At 54.7% G+C, this 20,468-nt stretch overlaps 2 protein-coding genes across 2 annotated transcripts; one reads left to right on the top strand and one right to left on the bottom strand.

Moving 5' to 3' along the window:
* Window positions 1–7,658, top strand: CSUI_006920 (nad-dependent glycerol-3-phosphate dehydrogenase). The gene is made up of 9 exons (XM_068067070.1): window positions 1–1,453; window positions 1,997–2,086; window positions 3,010–3,201; window positions 3,982–4,138; window positions 4,739–4,893; window positions 5,334–5,483; window positions 5,736–5,888; window positions 6,179–6,397; window positions 7,253–7,658. The coding sequence occupies exons 1-9, from the start codon at window positions 89–91 to the stop codon at window positions 7,409–7,411; spliced, it is 2,640 nt and encodes an 879-aa protein (XP_067920955.1). The 5' UTR covers window positions 1–88; the 3' UTR covers window positions 7,412–7,658.
* A 466-nt stretch (window positions 7,659–8,124) lies between these two features.
* Window positions 8,125–20,468, bottom strand: CSUI_006919 (nad-dependent glycerol-3-phosphate dehydrogenase). Its single transcript, XM_068067069.1, has 11 exons — window positions 20,389–20,468; window positions 17,509–20,132; window positions 16,989–17,078; window positions 16,233–16,424; window positions 15,713–15,869; window positions 14,901–15,055; window positions 14,065–14,214; window positions 13,596–13,748; window positions 12,762–12,980; window positions 11,102–11,836; window positions 8,125–10,841 (listed from the first exon to the last, which is right to left on the bottom strand). Exons 2-10 carry the CDS (start codon window positions 17,569–17,571, stop codon window positions 11,462–11,464), a joined length of 1,554 nt encoding a protein of 517 aa, XP_067920954.1. The 5' UTR covers window positions 17,572–20,132; window positions 20,389–20,468; the 3' UTR covers window positions 8,125–10,841; window positions 11,102–11,461.

The following is a 20,468-nucleotide window of genomic DNA, read 5'->3' as shown; positions in this document are numbered from 1 at the left end:
GGAACTAGGCTGTGATCCTCGGCAGCCGGGTGTGTAGGCGCCGCTAACCGCCAGCGCTTGCGAGCACGTGTCGCACACCGTCGCGAAGATGCGGACGTCGCTTGCCCCGAAATCACTTTCTCAGCAAAGGAGACGGTGTGTCCGGAAGGATCTGGCTGAACACCAAGAGCTAGACTTCGCTTCTCTTTTGGGCTCCGCTAAGAATGCGTCTCAGTCTAGAGCAGGTTCGGACAACCCGCTGTTCTGGAACCGTCTGATTTCCTGTCCGTCCCGGGCGTTCGATGCACCGCCACTAACCGTGACCGGATCTCCTTTTCCTGCTTGGGCTTCTTTTCCTCCGTCCCTCATTTCCGGAGATTTTTGCTATGGAGATGTGTTTTCCATAGCTAGCCGTTCACATAAAAATAAGCGAGGAGATAAACGCATTTTTTTTCCTTCGGCGTGTCCCCGTGTTACTCTGACGGCCGCTGAGGGCGTCAATATCGAGAGAAGCCGGGAATGCGGTAACTCCTATGGTGACAGGAGAGTTAGGGCGGTTACCGGGCAAAGGGAACCGTCCGTCCGGTCAAAGAGCGCCCCACGGGAACCGTACGGCTTTCATGCTGGCTCCGGGGAAAGGTGCGACAAGGTGGTGTGTGAAACCTTCGGCGACTTAGCAGCTTTTCCAAAAGGCTTGCACATGGTCTCTTCTGTGCTCCAGACACACACCGAGCTTCCTGCCTATTGCAGTTGGCCTTCCTCTCGCATGACATTCCTACCTGGTGGTGGTCTTGGGCTTCGGCGTTCAGAACTCACTGCAAGACTGCGGACCTACGCAAGTTGTCGTTTCGCGGGTACCGGTTCGACGGCCGCCTCTTCATTTGGTTTCTCTCGCTTTCCCCAAGTGGAAAACCGGGATCATTGTGGCTCTACAGGTAACAAAGATCTTCCGCATGTTCCTGTAATGTGCCGCTCATGCGGCGATCCCGGAGCAACCGCAGCACCATCTGCAACGGATCCTTCACGTTTACGAGGCACCTCGACCGAGAAGTTGAGCCTTTTGTCGTACAGCTCATCAGTTCTTCCTCTTTCCAGTTCCTCTCCGTTCCTACCTCTCCTCTTCTCTCGAGTTTTCTCGCTTGTGCTCTTCCTACTGGTGTTGCCGTCTCCTTTCTCCTGTCTTTCTCCCTGCTCCGTCTTTGTCGTCCCCTTCCGCTTGGCTGAGGCTGCTGCGATCGCGACGCATAGCTCCGCTATCGTCTCACCGCATCTGCTGTCACCTACACCCTTTTCAGGGACGGCAGCAGGAGCTGCGAGACGGTCCGACTTGAGCAGCTGTCCTCAGTCCCGGTTTTCCGGTTCTGTATACAGTCGCAGCACAGACAAGGCAAATTCGCGCGAGATGGAGTCGTTTCTCCGTCCTCTGCAACCCCGTACGTCGCTCTTCCAGGTCCTTCAGAAGGGACCCTTGAAAGTAAGTTTTCCCCTGGGGTGGTATCGGTAAAACTACGAATTATTCACATTTGACTCTATCTTCCGACTGGAGATGTGGAATACCCCTTGTGTTGAAGTGTCCTGTGGTGTCTGTCGGAACAACTTCTTTCGTGTACAGTGATTTCCACAGTCCTCGGCAAGCGTTGTTGCCTTGGGAACGGATGTACTCTGGTCTTGCAGTAATTGTATGGGTCTGGTGGAGACGTTGTTACCTGTTTAGTGTGACTCTGGTTTGCATCTTTCATTCGGAAAAAGCACGTCCAGACGCTTTTGTCCGGATTTGTGACTACATTTCCTTGCTTCAGCGGCCGAGTGACACGACATGAGTCTGCCTCTTCAGCTACCAGTGGCATCAGCCGTGTGTTTATTAGTAGGGCTGGTCACTAATGCTTTTGCGAGTTCGCTGTTGTGTCTTACAACGGAAGGCTCATTGTAAAAATTACTACTCCCTGTGACTAACGGAATATGCGTCGAGGGTTAGTTTTCTCACCTTTCTTCTGTAGCTGAAGTGGTCTTTTTTCAGGTTGCAGTCGTCGGAAGTGGGAATTGGGGGAGTGTGATCGGGAAGATTGTGGCGAAAAATGCACAGAGATCGTACGTTTTCCACAATGACGTAAGTTAGCAACCAAGGCGAACTCGGCCACAGGGCGTAAGTCAGGAGGCACTATTTCCTTGGTCACCCTTAAACCAACTTCACCCTTCTGTGTAAGTATGTATACAGTTGCATGTCGGCATAGATCTGCGAAAAACAACGGTCTACACACTGGGTGTGCGTGGGCGAAGTTGTCGACTGTCTCGTGTCGCGCACGGGGGTCGGCTGGAGGAGATTGCGCGAATCTGCCACGGCGGGTTGTACGGCGCACATTGGCGTAGAGTTCCGAGCAAAATTTGGTTGCTTTATATTGAGCACCACGCCAGCATACGCGTAGCGGCTGTTTATGAGCGGGCGCCGAGTTTCGAGACTCATCCACCAAGGGGCACGAGAGCGTAGACAAGCACCTTCGAAGATTTGCTCATGTCTGTCCGTCCATGCACGGCAAACCGAGTACCTCGGACGTTCTTCGAGAGACACGTAGGTCACGAGTAGAGGAAAACATGATGGGAGCGCCACCGGGGGTATACCGCCAGCGTCTGATGCGGCCCTGCGTGTCTCTTAGCTGGTTCGATGTTTGAATTTGTACCAAATCACCGCCCATACAAAGAAGCTGTCCTCTCAGGAGGCTAACTAACCAGGCAGGAACAAAGGGGGTGTGGGTATGATGCCAGGCGTTTCACAGTTTTATACCGTCACTCCAGGAGTGTCCCTTGAACTGAGAAGATTGGCAGCTTGCGTCCACGAGGACTGTAATGCTTGTTGCCGGAGGAGGGTACGTGACTCCCCTTGCCAGTAGACCACACACAGTGGGGAGATGAGACTAGGCATATGAACTGTCGCGCGGGTAGTCAACACCAGTAAGCCGCAGTTGCCGACTGTCTTTCAAAAAGATATGACGTTTCAACCTGCAGTCGCCGGGTGTTTACTCTGATTTGTTGCAGGTCCGTATGTGGGTTTTCGAGGAGATGATCAACGGAAAGAAGCTAACTGAGTTGATTAACAGCACGCACGAAAACACGAAGTATCTTCCTGGTCACAAACTGCCTGAAAATCTCCGAGCCGTCCCCGACATCATCGAGGCTTGCAGGGGGGCGGACCTTCTTGTCTTCGTCATGCCCCATCAGTTCGTAGCGGTGAGTGGAGTGTGGGAGAATCAGACTGGCGACCCTGTTCCGCTTCTAGCGAACTCTTTCTCATCAGGTTTCCTGTGTATGGTAGATACGTGTACGTGGACAGGCTTGAGTTCAGTATTTGTGCGGTCCAGCGAATCAGCGTTCCGCGCGCACTTGTCCGTTAGTGACGTCTAGCCCCGCTATTGTTGCCAGGATCCGGCAGCGCCAGAGGGCAGCCTAAAGGGTGCTAGTGAAAACTATGCATGTCCTGACTGCTGGCATGTCTCCGGTATGCCGTTCTCGTGACAGCCTTCAAGGACTCACTATTCTCGCCAGCTGAAGTTAGAATTCACTGTGCACACGTACCTAGTCCCGGCAGGGAGGAGATTGAGTCGGCGCCACCACCCGGATCGAGGCATCCTACAGAGGGCACTCCACTAGCTGTGCATGAGCCTTTTGGACGAGGGCGCCAGTGACACATGCCTGTTTCCTGTTCGCCAGAAGATATTTGACGTCGCCACATTTGTAGCCACACATCCTTACAGCACTCCACACGGGAAATTCTTCAATGCTGTCTCGGTTGCTTCTTGTACCGTTCGTGGGGGTAATAGGCAGCAAGCGTATGAAACACTACCTGTCGTAAGTCGCGTACAATGTAAGTGCACCAGGCTCAGACTGACTCAGTTTCATCATGGATAGAGCTGCCACCGAAGGGGCCGGGAATCCTCTCTTCCCGTGCGAACACACATAGGCACTCGAATTTCCTAGGGACGTTGTTAAGGATTTTTGTTTCCGTCTCAGTCGGCATGCGACAAACTGGCGCAGGCCCAGGTAGTCCCGCCGCATGCACGCGCCATTTCGCTTTTGAAGGGTTTGCACGTCGAAGAGGGACGCCCTCAACTTTTCTCGGAGACGATCCGGGCAAAGCTGGGAATTGTTGAGTGCGCGGCTCTCTCAGGTAAGCTGTGACCGTGCCGGAATTTTGTGTGGAGAGGATAATTGTTGTCCCGATGTCAAGAGTCTCCTGTTTCTCGTCGCATCGCATAAGTCAGAAAGATACAATCGGAGGCCAGCGAATTGACCTTCCTTCTGTCTACGCCGCGCTTTATACTGCTGCGATGCTTTTTTCTCTACAATGTATCTGTAGACTTTCACAAGCAGATTCAAGTTTGTTTGTAAGCGGCAGCGCCGATCAAGCTGGCCCCTGCACACCGTAGTGCGCGGGACAGTTGGCTTTTCTTCTGTTCGTATGCTCAGCAGTCTGCGAGTCGCGCTCGAAGCATGCATTGAGGTCGATACCTGTTTTTTCTCTGGGCTTACACATAGGTGTGCTGCAGCGTTTTCGTTTTTCTTAGTGGGTCTCGGGGGTGCTTGATTGCAGTGAGAGGTCTAGCACCGACTGCCCTGCGGATGTCGTAACCGGGACGCGCACGTGCCAGCATATCTGTGTGCGCGTGGCGTCTTCTGTACGCTTGCTCCACATTTGGTGTTTTGCTCTTCGCAAGATAGTGCCCGCATGCGTGTGACGGGCACTTTTCCTGTGTGACTCCGGGTGCAGGTGCGAATGTAGCGAACGATGTTGCTCGAGAAGAGTTCGCGGAGGCGACGATTGGCCATTCTCCAGACGAAACTGATACCGCTTTAGTGTGGCAGCAACTCTTTGACACTCCATATTTCAAAGTCAACACTCTTCCGGACATAGCGGGAGTGCAGGTAAGGAACACGCGACTAGCCTCGCTGCAGTAGCTAGACGGCTGGGACTGTGGTATGAAAGTTTGGGGCTAGGGCTGAACGGAATGAGCACCTGGTCGTGGACCGCTCGAGAAATGTTCGCTTCCCTGCCCGCGCATAGACTTTTGGGGTTTCTTTCAGTGTATTTCTCGTGGTTTCGCACGGGTGCGCGCACAAGTTGGGAATCCAGGGCATCGCTCGTGTAGTCAGGGGCGGGTAATACAGCACGTCGGAGTTCTCTAAACACACACAAGCCTCTCTCCGTGCGAATCCTTGCGTGTCGGTGCATGCATTCTGTATACACTCGTGGGCTATGGTTGCTTCGACTTATTCACGGACGCGAATACGGTATTGCACTCACATATAGCGTGCATTCATAGTGAGTGCGTGTCCATATTCAATTGGACGGGTGCGCGCTGCAGGTCTGTGGAGCAGTAAAAAATGTTATAGCCCTCGCAGCCGGTTTTTGCGATGGCTTGGGACTGGGCACGAACTCGAAGAGCGCCATCATTCGTCTGGGCGTGGAAGAGATGAAACAGTTCGCTATGCTTTTCTTCGACAACGTACTTGCGGTAAGAGGCACTTTTGTTCCCGTCTCGGTTTCGATGAACACGTGCAGAGTATTGTGCTATGGTCCTTCCTTAGTTATACCGCTCAGCAGGCAGTTCCATCCAGGAGCAGGATACCAGTTTCTGTAGGTGCCTGATTGTTGCACAGAAGAACGTGTAGGCAGACAGGACGGTGTTAGGCACAGATCCATCGTCGGTATTCGCTGGTGTCGGCTCATCCGAGGTTCTCTGTCCAGGCCCGGGTCTTCTCTGCAGGAAACTTTCTTTGACAGCGCTGGCTACGCCGATGTAATAACGACAGTTTTTGGTGGCAGAAACGCGCGGTGTGCGGCGGAGTTCGTACGCGCGAAAGGTACAAAAAGTTGGGATATGATTGAAGCCGAGATGCTCCACGGGCAGAAGCTCCAGGTGAGCCTCAGAGAAACAGGGACTAAGGTGCCCTTTCCCTTCGTACTGTATGTTCTCTTCCTGCCGTCCCGTTGCAGGTCATCAAAGGACTGTGCGCCTGAGAGCACCATCTTGAGAGAGGGAGGGCGCCCTGTAATTTCTACCTGCTTTCAATTGCTTTCATGTGTGCTATTTTGGCTCGCGTCTGACTGGTTAGGCTGATCATCCTTTGGTGCACTTAGTTGGAAACAGATCCGATGTCAACCTTGTAGTAAGCGCAGAACCAGCAGTTTTGTCTGCCACTCCTTCAGGGCACCCTTACAGCGCGAGAGGTGTACGAGGTGATAACGTCCCACCAGGTGGAACATCTTTTTCCGCTTTTCGCGGTGACCTATGACATCGCTTTCAGAGGCCGCGATCCAAAGGATCTCGTCAAGGTTTTCGAGACTGACGAGATTCGGCCTCACAAGCCCTCTGAGGAATGCAACGTGCTTGGCCTTCCTCCGTTGCTGGCGGGCGCAAAAAAAAGGGTATGTCCTGTCACATGGCTTCCTTTTGTACGGGTCTGCGGATGAGGCACGTGAGTCACCGGAGTCGATAGCAGTGGAAGGGCGTGTGTGTGCCCTGACGTCTTTTCACAGACGACAGCAGCCCTTTTGGTAGCCAATAAGTGCAGCTGTTTCGAGCCCACATTCTTTCAGTCCGGCCTACACTGCTTCCGTGTAGTCCCCGTAGAAACATGGGTCGGACTGTCAGACGTCTCCTCTTTCTGACGCAGATTATCCTGCGGGGGTGTGGCGTTGCGCTTCTTAGCTACATCGTAGCTCGCGGTGAATAAAAGACATTCTAAGCGGAGTATCTAAAACCCACAGGGCTAGTAGAAGCGTTCAGAGCGCCCGGCTCACGGCGCCATGTTCTCAGCATGCGAGTTGATAATCTGAGGACGCCAGCTTTCGAGCACGCGGCTGTGTTTTTGTCAGATCCCTGCGGGTCCTTGCGTACGAGATATGAACGCCGGTGTGCTTTTTTTTTTCGGGTGGTGGAGGAAAGCGGGAGCCCTGTGCTACTCCGTGAAGGGAGAGGATGTGACATGAAGACCCGATAGTGCTGTCTGTTTTTTCTGTTGCTTCCCTCCTCTCTCCTGTCCTTGACATGCACAAGGAAGCCCCATGGGCTCGAACTTAGTGCAGTCTTTTCTATGCGGGAGTACAAGCTCCTTCCTCAGTTGCGACTCCCTTGTGTTCAGTACTAGACCAACGGGAGTGTGACACCAAGCAACAGAATTCGGTGTGGTGGTCTCTTTCGTAACATTCTTGGCAGTGATTCCAGGCAAAGTCGTAAAATCCTAGGTAAACTCTGTGGTGCCGGCTCTATCTCCCTTTCAGATCGGACGGCTTCAGTCGATTGTTGATCGCGAGCGGTACCGCGAAGATGAGCGGCGGATTGCTCGCGAGTTCGAAGAGAGGTACATGGAGATTGAGAAAGCAAAGGCGGCGGACAACAGCGGCGCGTCAGGGAGGAATGCCACGTGTTCGTCCAAGTGAATGTACGATTACTCCTGAGTTTACCAGCGTGCTTCATGGAGCCACGAAACACCCGTCATGGTTGGGAACGAGGAGGGGAAACGAAGGTGACAACAATGGGTAGCCGGCGCAGCACGCACGCTGGACACGGGTGGACGCAGCGCAGTCAACTGGCTGGTTTACACGCTTTTTTTCGAATCGCGGCTCCCTTGTCACATTCGTGGCTCATTGTGCATCACTGGTATGGTCCGTCTGGCGTCCGCAGCAACTGCTTCTGTACATTTTTGCGTGCTTGAAGTCCATGGAAATAACAGTGGACGTACACTTCTCGGTGGCGTGCCAAACGAAGAGAGGTGCTAGAAGCTGCCGGACAGCTGGGCTGTGTCCGAACCAGCGGTGCCATTGTGGATCGAACAAAGCATCGAAAAGCGCCTTCACACTGGGTGGGTGGTAAAGCACATGTCTGAGTGTGGGTCCTGGTATGGCAGCTGCTACTCCGTAACCGAGAAAGTTTAACACTTCAGACAATCACACCCGGGCGACATCAACCTCTACCAGGACTGCCTGAAGAGCGTCTTAACTGCATACCAAAAATTAACAGAAACAGCAAACTGCTTCGCCGTTGACGGAGACAGTTCACTGTGAACAGGCACTGAGCGCTTTGTCTGGAACAGGTGCATGAACTAACATCTGAATCTCTTTGCAGCTGTGTCGCGACAAGCTCTGCTTATGCGCACCATGTGTGCGATATCACTCCAACCGCGTGACCGGCCAAACTAGTATCACAGAAGAGGTTACAGGAAACAAAAATCCTGAAGAGGTTTAAGGCCCCACCCGAGCGACCCGGGACGGCAGCTATGGAAAACTGCTCAAACCAAGAAGCCCGAAAAAACGGAACTCCGGATGCCTCGATATGGGAAACTAAAAAATAACGAGGACAATATTCAAAGGAAGTCCGCAGTCGCAAACTCAAAACCCAGAACTACTTAGACAAACTCTCCAGCCCGTCTTCAGAGCAGAGCACTAAAACCGCATACAACAACAACGACGCACAAAATGTCCATACCAAACCGTTCACCGTGAGATTACACCGGCGAAGACATTTCAGTCGAGCTAACAAAGGTGACAACAGCCCCAGTCCCATCCAGGCACGGGAGCCTAACACCACGCGGTTCCAGACCATGGGAAGCCTACCGCACACGGCCCGGCCATTACAAGTGACGGTGACCGAGCACGGCAACCGTGATCGAAGTGGCTAGGAAGGCCGGAGCTATAGAAGATGTGCCACTCTTTCTTGGGTAGGCCTGCTCCTGTCGAGATCTCTCTTGCGGTGTCTGTCGCAGTCTGGTCTGCCCTTGATCTCCATTTTTCTGTGGTCCCTGATTTCCATTACGTTGTCCGCGATCAACATTACTTTTTTGTCCCTGATCTCCATTATTATCCTGTTGCCCCTGATCTCCATTATTATTCTGTTACCCCTGATCTCCGTTAGTGACAACGGCAACCTTTGATGCAGGACCGGTACCCCTAGGAATTTCCACTCTAATCGTACAAGGAGCTGCACTTGGATTCCTCTTGCACTTGAAGCACATGTATCGCGGTCCGTTGCTGGGAAAGACGGATTCCCTCAGGTTGATCTGGACGAAAGAACGCTCCATCCTGTCCGGTTGCAGTTCAGATCCGCCTCCAGGGACTCTGTCAGCAACCTCGGTCGCCGGCATTAGCCTTGCCAGGCTGTCGAAGTCAAAGAAAGGCTGGTACTCCGGAGAGAAAATCGTGTCTGTCTCGAGCCCCGGCAGCAACTCCCGAACGTTTACCAGCTGGTCACAGCTGTGGCCGGTGTATGCCCAAGCCTCAGGGTTCGCCGGCAGCAAGACTCCGGTGCTGCCTACACCACAGTGGAAGGTGATCGGAATGGTGCCCGCAACAGCAGTAAAAAGTGTAGGCTTGTCCTCTGCCATGGCGCAACTGGCGTACCCCGATGCCTCTACAGGAACGACGTCCAACGGCAGTTCTTCGCCTCCGGCGGGTACTGCACTCCGGCCGCTGGTTGAGGTGGCCCCTGTCAGTGGTCCTGGCTGTTTCTGAAAGAAGGGGAGGGGGGATAAGGCCTCGGAACTGAAGCCAGAACCCTCCGCTACTTCTAGAACAGGAAACGCTGCACGCACCCTCGCAGAGGGAGCAGGCGGAATTCCTGCAAGGGCCCACCGAGGACGCACCTGGGTGGCGACGCCAAAGAAAAAGGCAGTAAACAATGCGGGGCCTACCGGAAGCTTCATGTTGCCGAATGCAAATCAAGACACCAGACGGAAAGAGGTAATACACAAAGGGCGCCGGAATCCAATAAGTGGATATGCAAGAAGAGCTAGTTGATTTTGCTGGGGACACGGAGTTCTGGGATAAGACATGAGTTTCCGGAGCATCGCCGGGGGCCGGAGACGCGGCAGCGAAACACCCTCGAAGTTCTCGTCTCGCGACGCGGCGGCCTCTCCGGCCTTCCGTGACGTCCGGAAGATTTTGTAGGTGTTAGTATTGGGGGGAGCAGTTCGAATGAACATCAGGCTCCGCGCCGACTCAAAGACCGGGTTTCCTGTCGCGGCGAGAGCGTCCAGCTGGGCTCGTGCGCCGTTAGGTGCCTGGTGCAGACACATTCGGCCGGGGAAGGGCTTGCCTCATTCGGGAAAAGCATATTCTGCACCGGGACCTGGGTGCCAATTTTCTGTTTGTAGAGAGACGTTACAGTAGATTTCTCCAATGAGCAAGTTTGCGTTTGGTCGGGCCAGTGGCGGTTGTTGCCAGTAGCATCTAGCCTCCCCGGTGCGGCAGCAAGTGAGTACTGGAGATAGAGTTGGCGGCCTGACGCGAGTGACGCAGTCTGCCGTGGGGAAGGCTGTATTGAACAAAATTTCTTCGAGACGGATGCCGCGCCACAGCCAGACGCAAGGCGAGCGTGGCAGGGGAGTGTTCTCGAGCTTTGCCGGGCCTGCCTCGATGCCTTCGAGTGGGAGACGTGTCTCCGGACGCACGCATGCTCCGAGGCGCACTATCGCTGCGGGGTTTTCCTGCGGCAAGATTTTGTAGCTTTTAGCGTTCGAGGGCGTAGTTCAGATGACCACTCAGCATTACACACGCAAGACGAAAACGAGGAGCACAGCGCTTGTATAACGCCCACGCCGGCGGTTATCGAAAGAAAGATGCCTGTCTACGGGCAGAGAGACCGCGCCCCGGCTCATGGGATATTTTCACCTACCCCGATAGCCGCGATGCGTGAGTTCTTCACACGCAGGCGCCCTGCCGGGGCTGAGCTTCGCGGGTAGAGTGGCGGAACTCTTGGTTGTGGAGAAATGAAATGACGTGGAAACCCGCGGCAGCTTCTGGCAGCCCGGAAAGTGCGCTGAGGGTACTCGCGGGCTTCAATGAAACGGGTACGCTGTTCCTTGGTGTTCTTGGGCTGGACGGCAACAACGTACAGTTCAGAAAAACTAGAAGAGTAGGCGTCTCCAGACAGATGGCATCGCCACGAACTGGGTGCCGCAGCACCTTGCCGGCGGCTGAACCCGTTTCATTTTCTTTACGGTCACCATCCCCAGGTTTATTTGACTTCCAGGCACAAAAGGCGCGTTCGGTCCTGAGTCTCTCAAAACGCCTTTGAGGAAAACCGTGGATCCGATCCACGGTCCGTGGACGGCTTGCCCAAGTGAATCATCTTACCTTTCAGCCGTTGTAATCAGTCAGCGGCGGACCGAAGCTGCTGCCTTTACGTTCCCGAAAAGAATTTGAAGGCTGTGTGCATGGTGCGGTTCCCGAGGTGTTCTGTCGGCTGCTGGTGGCACCGCGGGCGGCCAATATGAGATGTGCCTATTTCGACCGGAGAGAAGGCTGTCAGAGTACGTGGTGGCACACATGACCGGAAAGAGCGCAATGGGAGGGCAGACCGACTAACTGCCGCCACAGGATTCTCGGCATAGCACCGTGCCTGTCAACGGCTACCTGGGTTGACCCGCGATTGCGACCTCTTCCTTCCCCAACAAGCAGCCTGCCGCGAGGAACAAATGACGTAGCAGAAGAGTCTCACAGAGAATTCCTGCCGACGCTTGGGTGGCCGATCGCCGTAGGAGTAGCTTCCATTTCGTGGTGCGTGGGACGACGCTGCAGGTGTTGCTGCAGTCTCTGTACTTGCATGCGCTGAGAAGGCGTGAGGTGGGATAGATGGACAGTAAACTGCTGAGGATGGCCTTCCTGACCCCGGCCATGAACGGGCGAAGAATACGAGTGGATCGCGTGTAGTTGCTGCTGGATCTGTTGCTGCTGAAACTGAAGGTGCTGAACTTGTTGCTGCAACTTCGAATGCTGTTGCTGAAGGGTGGTCTCAGCATCTCCATGGATGCTCGCACACGAGCAATCGACAGCTTCCCTAGTGTCCGCGGGAACGATCTCGACCTGCGCCTGGAAAAACGTGGACAACACGCAACACAGCTTATACACGAGAGAAAAAGTGTAGCTCTACCAGCACGGGAGAACTAAGGTCCTAGAGGCACACGTCAAGAAAAACCAGGGGACAGTGGAAGGGAAGTTGCCGATAGTAGCGCGTGTGAAGCTGCCTGTGGGATGGGGACACTCTAGCCTCTCCGCTGGGCCTCTACGGGCATCAGCATAGCCAGTTGTTCCTGCACTCCCTACCCCAAGCAAAAACGCCCGAAACACCCCAGGGGCAGCTACCCCCCCAGCAGTACAAGGACCGTGACTAGGCCTGCCTGGGACGACCGCTTCCGAGGGGCAGACATCTATCTCCCTTGGAAGAAGGCGGCTGGCAAGTCATGCATGTGGAGAAAACTATCGCAATCAAGGCCGCATGCCGGCACTGTAACACTTCGGACTTAAAAGACGGCTGCTCTATTTACTGCAAGAACTTTCTTTATTGTAGAGTGTCTGAATACGTGGACAGCTGCTCTACTACGATGCGTTGCCGGGCTGTCTTCATGTGAATTATACTCGTCTGTACGAGCGACATAACATCAAGAGTGGTTTCGCTCAGCAGTAGTCACTCGTTTCAGCCGGAGCCGCGAGGACACTGCGCAACAATATAGCGGCTTTTCTCGTACGTCACGCAGTTGTTCTTGTAAAGAAGTGTAGTTGAAACACATTCGAGCATACCCGAGCCGGGGTCACTGACAACTGGCCAACCTTCCACTCGCCACGGTGGCTCGGTTCCATCAGATGACTTGCGCAATGCCTGCTCCCAAGCTGTACGTCTTTAGTGTACATTATCAGGATGTCCCCTAGCTTCAACAACTCAGGTGCTTCTGTCGAGCGCCGATAGACGTACACGCTCACCGGTTATTCTGCCGGTGACCAGCTCTAGGAGACATACCTTCTCTTTGGCTGTCGCCACCACAGCGGATACAACGAGCTGGTTACACTCCTGCAAGGTCTTGTGTGGGCGGACTTCTGCAGTCTCGAAAACACGAATGAGGTCTCTGGGATCACGGCCGTTGAATGCAATGTCAAAAGTGACTGTAAACAGTGGGAAAAGGTGTTCGACCTCGTACGTGCTTATCACCTCGTACACTTCTCTGGTTGTTAGTGTTCCCTGCAAGCCCGCGACAGGAAGTAGAAGAGCCCGCGCATGCTCTGAGAAAGCAGCCACCACCAGCAGAACAATTACGCTCCGTCGTACCACTTATAGTCGCCTAGCATGACACGGACAGCTGAAGAGCCTCCACTGTAGCCACAGCCCAGCTATCCGCCCGGAAATCACAGTAAGCAGTTCTGTCCCTACGTGAGGGGCCGCAGCGAACCCGAAGTGTTTCTTTTGCGGTATGCCGCGGTGTAGCTCGCCAGTTCTGTAGCGGCGCATACAACCTATACGCGATTCACAGTTAACATCGTAAGTAGACGTCAACAGGCGTTTTCTCTGAAAAATCCTTCGCAGTTACCTGCAGCCGACCCCGAGAATGGCTGAACGTTCCTGCTCGTGGTCTCGAGGGCAGCACAAAGTGCGAATCTTTCTGTGGCGTAACGGTGGCATCACCAGGACGTCCTCCAGCTGCCACGTTGATTTTCTAGTGTACTTCACCGTGGAGAACGCAGTCAACGAATGGAGGTAGGAGCATTTACGACGCAGCCCGACAGAGCACAAAGGCAACGGCCACTTGACTATATTCTTTACCAGTGCAGCAACGGCTCGCAGTGCCATCGTGCCCACCTGGAGCTTCTGTCCCTTGAGCATCTCAGCTTCAATTTCGTCCCAGCTTGACTGCCCTTTCCGGCGCACAAACTCTGCTGCACACTTGGCGTTCCGACCACCGAACACCGTTGTGATAACATCGGCATAACCGGCGCTGTCAAAAAAAGTCTCCTGCAATCAGGTAACAGGTGGATGCTTGCAGCGATTCTTTTCTAAGGATGGCAAATGTTTCGATCGTTTGTTCCGCGCTCCAAAACTAACCGCATTCTCAGGCGTGCCCATCCCGTACCGCGACGCGGCTCCGAAGCCTTTCCAGGGGAGAGGCTACAGCGGAACGGATAGCTCAAATTGAGGCACGTGTCTGGGATTGCGAAAGGTGTTTGCGTGAGGCAGAGCGTTCTGCAGAACGCAGTGAGAACCCGAGGGGAAACACAGCCCCTCTGGACAGTCCCCGGCGTTTGGCCAGCTCAGGCATAGTACTACTTACTGCCATGATGTTGTCGAAGAAAATCATGGCAAACCCCTTCATCTCCTCGACTCCGAGCCGAATAATTGCAGTCTTTGCGTTCGTGCCGAGACCCATTCCATCGCAGAAACCCGCAGCAATGGCAATAACATTCTTCACTGCACCGCACACCTGAGTGAGACAAGTAGCGATAGCCCGGGTGGCCCGAGAAATGTGTAACTGAGATTTTCAGTTGCGCTGCTGTGTGCGTAGGGAGTCCGTTCAACTTGGTACTGGAGGTGAAAGTACTGCCCTGGATCGTCCGAGCAACGGTACGCAGCCCATACAGTTCTGTTGAAGCTTTCGCTCTTGGTTTCTCTTCCACAAAAAGCGGCTACGGCACGGAGCCCAAAGCTCGACAGCGCCACACCGCTCCGCAACAGCAAATACTACGGACCTGACAGTCACGGCTAGACTGTGCGGGCTAGTAAGAACCCGGGACTGCCTTTCTGTGCAGAGACGCTGCATTTCAATTTCTAAAGAAAAATGCAGAGCCATTCTAGACGTCGACGTTCTGCGCCCTCATGCACGTGGGCCTTTCAGAGATCAGGTACCGAACGGGTCGGGACTCTCATCGACTGGCCTCAGCATATGCTCAGTGCGACAGGCTGCAACCACCCGTTACTCACCGCAGCCAGTGAGGGATGAATGACCGTATGTGCGTCCCGTGTCTGTAGGGCCGCTGAGAACCGGGACAGCCCAACGAGATCTGCATCCTCCCCTCCAAACTCGAGCGCGACGCGCTGCCGGGAAAGCACTCGGAACTCCCAGTCAACATGGCCGCGCGGGTAGGAGTGTCACCTCCGGGTCCATCTCACCTGAACGCCAGCTACGTCTGGAAGAGCGTTGACTTTGAAGGACGGTGTATCGAACAGCTGCTGCCAGATGACGGCGGCGTCCGCCTCCTCCGAAGAGTAGCCGATAGTTGCTTCCGCAAATTCCCCGCGTGCTACTTCATTCGCGACATTTGCACCTGCGACGAAAAGCCCACGGACGAGAGCGCGGGCGTGTGCGCCGGCAGAGCTTGCCCCGACCGCCTGCGGCGCAGAGCCGCAGCGCGGTCCCGTTCAGGCCAGGCTTCTTCTGTGACCCCGAGGCAGCAGATAATCGCCTCGCCACCATTGCTCTAGCGGTTTATTTCTCGGAGTAGCCGCAGCTTTTTTCCGAACTGTCTTGCCGCTGACAGTGCAGCGGTCAGAAAAAAAGACAGCTCGGCCCTGTTGCCCGGGAGAACTTGTTGTCATGCCACTTCCGCCGAAAACACCGGTGGAGGATCGTGCCCCTCCCCGTCCGCCCGCTACGTGGGCGCTGCGCCTTGCGGTCTGCATATGCGACAGCGCTCTCAAATTTGCCTGAACCCCATTTCTTCAAGTGGTCGAGCCGCTAAAGTCTTCCACAACGGGCCGACTCAGAATTACGGAAGCAGACCCCAAGAAGGCACGATTGGCTGCAGCCCTTGCAACACTTCAGCTGGCACCCGGAAGTCGGCCTCCCGCTCCAACTGTCAGGGCGCCTTGATGTAAAAAGAAAAAAAAAGACCGGTGGAACCGGTTCAACAACCGCCGGGAGCCACGAAAGTGCTGTAGCTGCTGCAGTACGGACCACTATACGGTGCGGACTGTGCGCTTACCGGAGAGCACGCAGCAGTCGACTATATCCAGCTTCGAAGTGATGATGTCCGAGAACAGCTGAGGACGTCCACCTTCAACGTGAAGTCCCTTGAGCAGTGTAATAGCCCTCGCGTGCTTGGGCACGACGTTCGCCTTGGCGAGTTGCTCACAGGTTCTCTGGCCGTCAATATGCACATAGACTGCACACGGTCAGGCTCCTCACTGGCCGAGTACCAGCACAGGATTGCTAGAACCGCCCGTACACAGCGCCTGACTAACATTGCCACTCCGCAGTTGCATCCTCTCGCGCATCAGTCATTGAAGCGGACGCTAGCTTGAGGACGCTTTCGAGCTGGGCTCCATCTCTCGACGGAGTCGCCAAACGGCTACTCCACCAGCTCATTCTGCAGCCCCGCCCCGTCAAACCCCAAAGGTCCTCAAAGTGACTCTCTAGATTAACGATGGTACTGCCGATGGGCTACCCCGGCTATAGAGAACTGGCCCGGTTTTCTAGCCTGCTTCTCTGTCGACAGTGCTTACCATGACAAACTGGTGCGGCATGATAAATATAAGCAAATCCGAGCCTTTGCAAGCGTCTGCGACGTCAGGGACCGCAACGAGGTTCTCCGGTAGCTTGTGGCCGGGAAGGTATTTGACGTTCTCATGTGTTGTATTTATGATCTCCGTGAGCTTCCGACCGTCCACCATTTCCTCAAAGACCCACATCCGAAGCTGCAGATAGCAAAACAAGTCCGAATGATTTCACAGCTGCCGAGGTAACCGCCTGTCTTGTTCAGGTACGCCACATCGCTGCCTGGTCATCAAGAAAACGCATCCAGCTGTAGGAAGAGCACCAAACCACTTCACCGACCATTGGCCTAGGGAAAAAGACCTTCCGCAGTTAGGCTGAGATCCCGGACTGATCCGAGCCAGGAGCTCGCACAGGCTGCGGGTTGTCTCTCGTGTATAGCACTCAGACAGCCAGTGTCGCCCAAAATGTGAGCGTTGCCCCTATAGCAACTTTACTGCCATTCATAAAGAAGACATTCTCGAGAAGCGGAGTCAGCTCGGTCTAAGCGTCAAGCGTAAGAAAACGGGAAAACTCCAGGGCAGTCTGACACGGCCGACAATGTTGCACTTGAGACTGTGACAGCGGTTCACTATCTTTTGTTCCGCGCCACCAGAGCAACGAGTTTTGTAGGTGCTAGAGGCTATCGAGTGAATGTGTTCTTGTGCCGGGACCACGGAGGACGTAGCGTGGCCACCAGTGCCGGCCGTGCCAGAGTCAGAGCTGACCTCATCATGGAACACGTAGGACTTCTTAACGTTTTGAGCGACGATTTTGCCGATGACGCTTCCCCAGTTTCCGCTCCCTACTACCGACACCTGCGGAAATAAGCAGTCAAGACATCGGCAATCGCTTTTGCATATCGGTGTCACGACTATTCGGGGAGGTTTGTCTGGGAGTCTTGGTGTGTTGGAATGCTTTGGTCGCGAGCAAGGAGTTTGTTCCTCGTCAGACTCTGGTAGCCGGCGCGAGGTGCTGAACGCACACAGCTTTTCTTCAGAGGAGAAAATACTACTGATCTGATTCGACCCGTGACTATTGATATAACGGCGAGAGCCAATAGGCGACCCCAGGGCGTTGACTGAAGAGCCGCGGAATCTCAACCGTTGATTGCTATCCTGAGAAGAGGTCAGCGCCAACCGCGCCTCCGACCTATATTCTCAGCTCTAAAAACTGGACATTCCGAGACATGCCAGACCAATAGAGGAGAGTGCACTTACTTTGGTACCAGGTGGCTCATGAGCGTACCTTGAGGGGCCCGTTCTGGAGAACCTGAAAGAGCGAAGGCCGTCGTTGCAGGGGGTCCATCATGGCGCCAAAACAAGCGAAGATTCAGTCGTGGTCTTGGTCCTGATGCTCGATAAGCAGAAGCCACTGCAAGATGTTGTCGTCTGGTCTCCAGGCAATCCGTGTTCACTTCGGACCGTTTCAGAAAACTGGCACAGTGTGAGGAGACGCTAGGAAGTCACCTGTCGGTCTTGCCCCTGTGTGCACCGGTGGTGGCGAAAAGAACTCTACAAATGCCAGACATTACGAGATGAGAAAGACATTCCCGAACAACTGAAGTCCTCAAGCCGAGAACCACCCTGACAGCTTGTCCGGCGGCCTGGACGTGTGCGGCGATCTTATGACGAGTCCATGCATGTCGTACCGAATGTCGTGGTCCCTGAGGCTTTTCGCTTGATTTGAATGCTGATCCGATTTTGCGCGCAGACTTTTGGGCCGGAGTCTCTTGTCAAATGATGACGCTGACAGTACTTTCCTGCCTGCTGCTGGTAAGGCATCTTGATCTCGTTGTGGCACCCCGTCTCTACTGGAACTTTCCGGATGCTCTGCTAAACAGAATGGACGCGTTCTGGGTTGGGAAGCTCTACAACCTCTTCTTTCCCATTTTCTACCACTTGCGACGCTTGTCTCTGACAAGAGAACCATAACATACCAGCATGGTGCGGTGTGCTAACCCTAGACCCCATGCCGGCTGTCGCGGGCCCCAGGATTGACTGGCCCTGGTCTCACAGTGAAGAACTTCTGCTCCTCTACTTTTCATTGCTGTTATATACTGAGAAGCGTGTAGTGGAATCAACAAGAGGGGGTGAGCCCCGAGCACTGCCGCTGGCCTCAGCTTTCCGTGCTTCCCGCGAATACGCCCCTATCCGCACAATGCAGCTGTTGACGTTTCCCAGAGAGTCGCCTCTCCAGGGCCGGGTCTTAACGCAGCGAACAAAGGACAAAAAAGAACAACCCTGCAGATGAGGGGCACCAAAGCCAGGCTCGCCCAAGCGGCTAGCGTCGCCTTCGGGACTGCCTCCTTAGTCAATGGTACGCTTTGCTGAACTGCTCAGCCGTACAAATCTACTGAACCGCTAGTTTTCGGGGCCCGCCATGTGCCTTCGGGACCGACTTGACGAGACCGTGGCAATGAACAGACCAAAGCCGCCACTAAGGTGCCGTCCCAGCGGCGGTTGTGTCGCCGGGTGATGCCGCGATCCCGGTGGCGAGGCTTCCCGGGGGGTTGGCTCGCCCGTGCGAGCTGCGGCGCACTAGATTGCGTCCGCGCTATTTGCTCTTGCGTCGTTGAGAGAAGGGACGAGTAGCCCTGATGACAGGTCGTTGCCGACTCGAGTGCATAGGGTCTCAGCGGCTGCTGAGGAAGCAGGGTCGCCTGCCAGCCCTTCTTCAAGCAGGTGAGCACATCCCGGTGACCGGGCCGCTCAGGCACCACTCACAGAGAACGTGCCGATCAGCCATCAGTGTTTTCGACGTTAGAACTGCCTGCGCCGACCGTTATACCGCACGCAGTCATAATGGCCGATCGTGTTGGTCGCTCTGGCGGGACTAGTTGGTAAAATTGTTGCGGAGGTGATTTCTTCTGAAAGCGATCCGCATGCCGCTTCGGCGAGGCGTTGTACACACTGGTAGATTTCTTTCCGCGGGCAGGCCAACAGTCTCCAAACTAGAGGTTGTTTGTATGCTCACTGGCGGGAGAGCCGCTGCACACCACATTTGTTCGAGCAGACGCTCATCGTCACAGCTGCGTTGCCCCGGCTTTGTATGTGACACCGCTGGTACTGCGAAGTCCGATGTATTTGTCATAGATTTCAGCATAGCACTTACGTGGATGCCAAGATCGAGTTTGCTTCCGGCGAAGAGGACAAACGGCGTGCTACCACACACGTGGGAAGAAAGATTCTACTTCCTGCAGAACGGGGGGACGCGCGAGATGCCAGCAACAGTCTGTCTCGCCCAACCTGGGAGAGATCCGAAAGCGTTTCATACACAATGCTCATGAACACGAGCGCCTGGACGGGGGAAACCCTTGCTCGCTTTCCCAATGCAGCGTACCGAAGCACCGGAAATACCCCCGACCCACTCTCCAATGGCACCCCGGAAAGATCTTGCACCCGTACAGCTGCCTCCTCAGATACGACAGTCTCACCGGTTGGGCGCAATGGAACAACCTCCTTTACCCGCTGCCCGCCTGCCCCCCGGAAAACAAACCGCCCAAGTCTTCAGTTTGCCGACTACGCAGTCGGCCACCTCGGGCGCGAGGTGGACCATTCTACGTAGACAAATGCTTCCAGCTCGGCAACAAACCCATCGCGCTGCGCTCGTGGTGGGTCTGTCGCTCATCAGCTGCAGCCGCGTGTCACCTCGGTGCTCCGCTGCTCTCGATCGCGGCGTTTGCATGGTGAGAAGCCAGTCCGCGGAACACAAAAAGTTCAGTTTATGACGACTTTTTGAAACAACGTCAGAGGATCCAAGGTAAAGTCACCCGTATGAGCCAGGCCGATTGCGAAAAGCATCGGAATGACACCGTAATGAAAAATGGGGTGAAAAGTACGGTCCCACTCTTGACCAAGCCATTCGTACGTCTGAATCACACAGCACGCAATAACACATATGCAGTCCTGGTGTGCTTCACTCGTCGCGCCATACTTACCCGTCGCTTCGTCACCCACTGGAGCACATTTGTCTGTCTCGCCTAAGTTTCTACTGAGGAGTTGAAGCGATTCCACGTCCTACAAATTTGGTAACTCGCTTCTCGCACATGGCAGCCAGCCGCATGGCGCAGCGTCCTCGATCGACTGGCGCTCAGCAAACAACAAAAAGAAAGTCACTCCGACTTACCTGGCCGACTGCTGACACCATCTTGCGGCTGAACGCGGCGCCCATCTTCTAGAACAGAGGCGGATCAAAGAAAAACTGTC

Source organism: Cystoisospora suis, assembly GCF_002600585.1.
Source record: "Cystoisospora suis strain Wien I chromosome Unknown contig_3564, whole genome shotgun sequence".
Lineage (NCBI taxonomy): Eukaryota > Apicomplexa > Conoidasida > Eucoccidiorida > Sarcocystidae > Cystoisospora > Cystoisospora suis.
Note: the sequence above shows the minus strand (reverse complement) of the source record. Positions and strands in the feature narration are given on the sequence as shown.

Coding starts and splice junctions, on each gene's coding strand:
- CSUI_006920 (XM_068067070.1), top strand. CDS start 89: ATGCGGACGTCGCTTGCCCCGAAATCACTTTCTCAGCAAAGGAGACGG. Junction 1,454..1,996: donor TTCAGAAGGGACCCTTGAAA/GTAAGTTTTCCC, acceptor GTCTTTTTTCAG/GTTGCAGTCGTCGGAAGTGG. Junction 4,139..4,738: donor TGAGTGCGCGGCTCTCTCAG/GTAAGCTGTGAC, acceptor CTCCGGGTGCAG/GTGCGAATGTAGCGAACGAT.
- CSUI_006919 (XM_068067069.1), bottom strand. CDS start 17,571: ATGATGGACCCCCTGCAACGACGGCCTTCGCTCTTTCAGGTTCTCCAG. Junction 15,870..16,232: donor TGCCGCACCAGTTTGTCATG/GTAAGCACTGTC, acceptor ATTGACGGCCAG/AGAACCTGTGAGCAACTCGC. Junction 11,837..12,761: donor TGGCGACAGCCAAAGAGAAG/GTATGTCTCCTA, acceptor ACGTTTTTCCAG/GCGCAGGTCGAGATCGTTCC.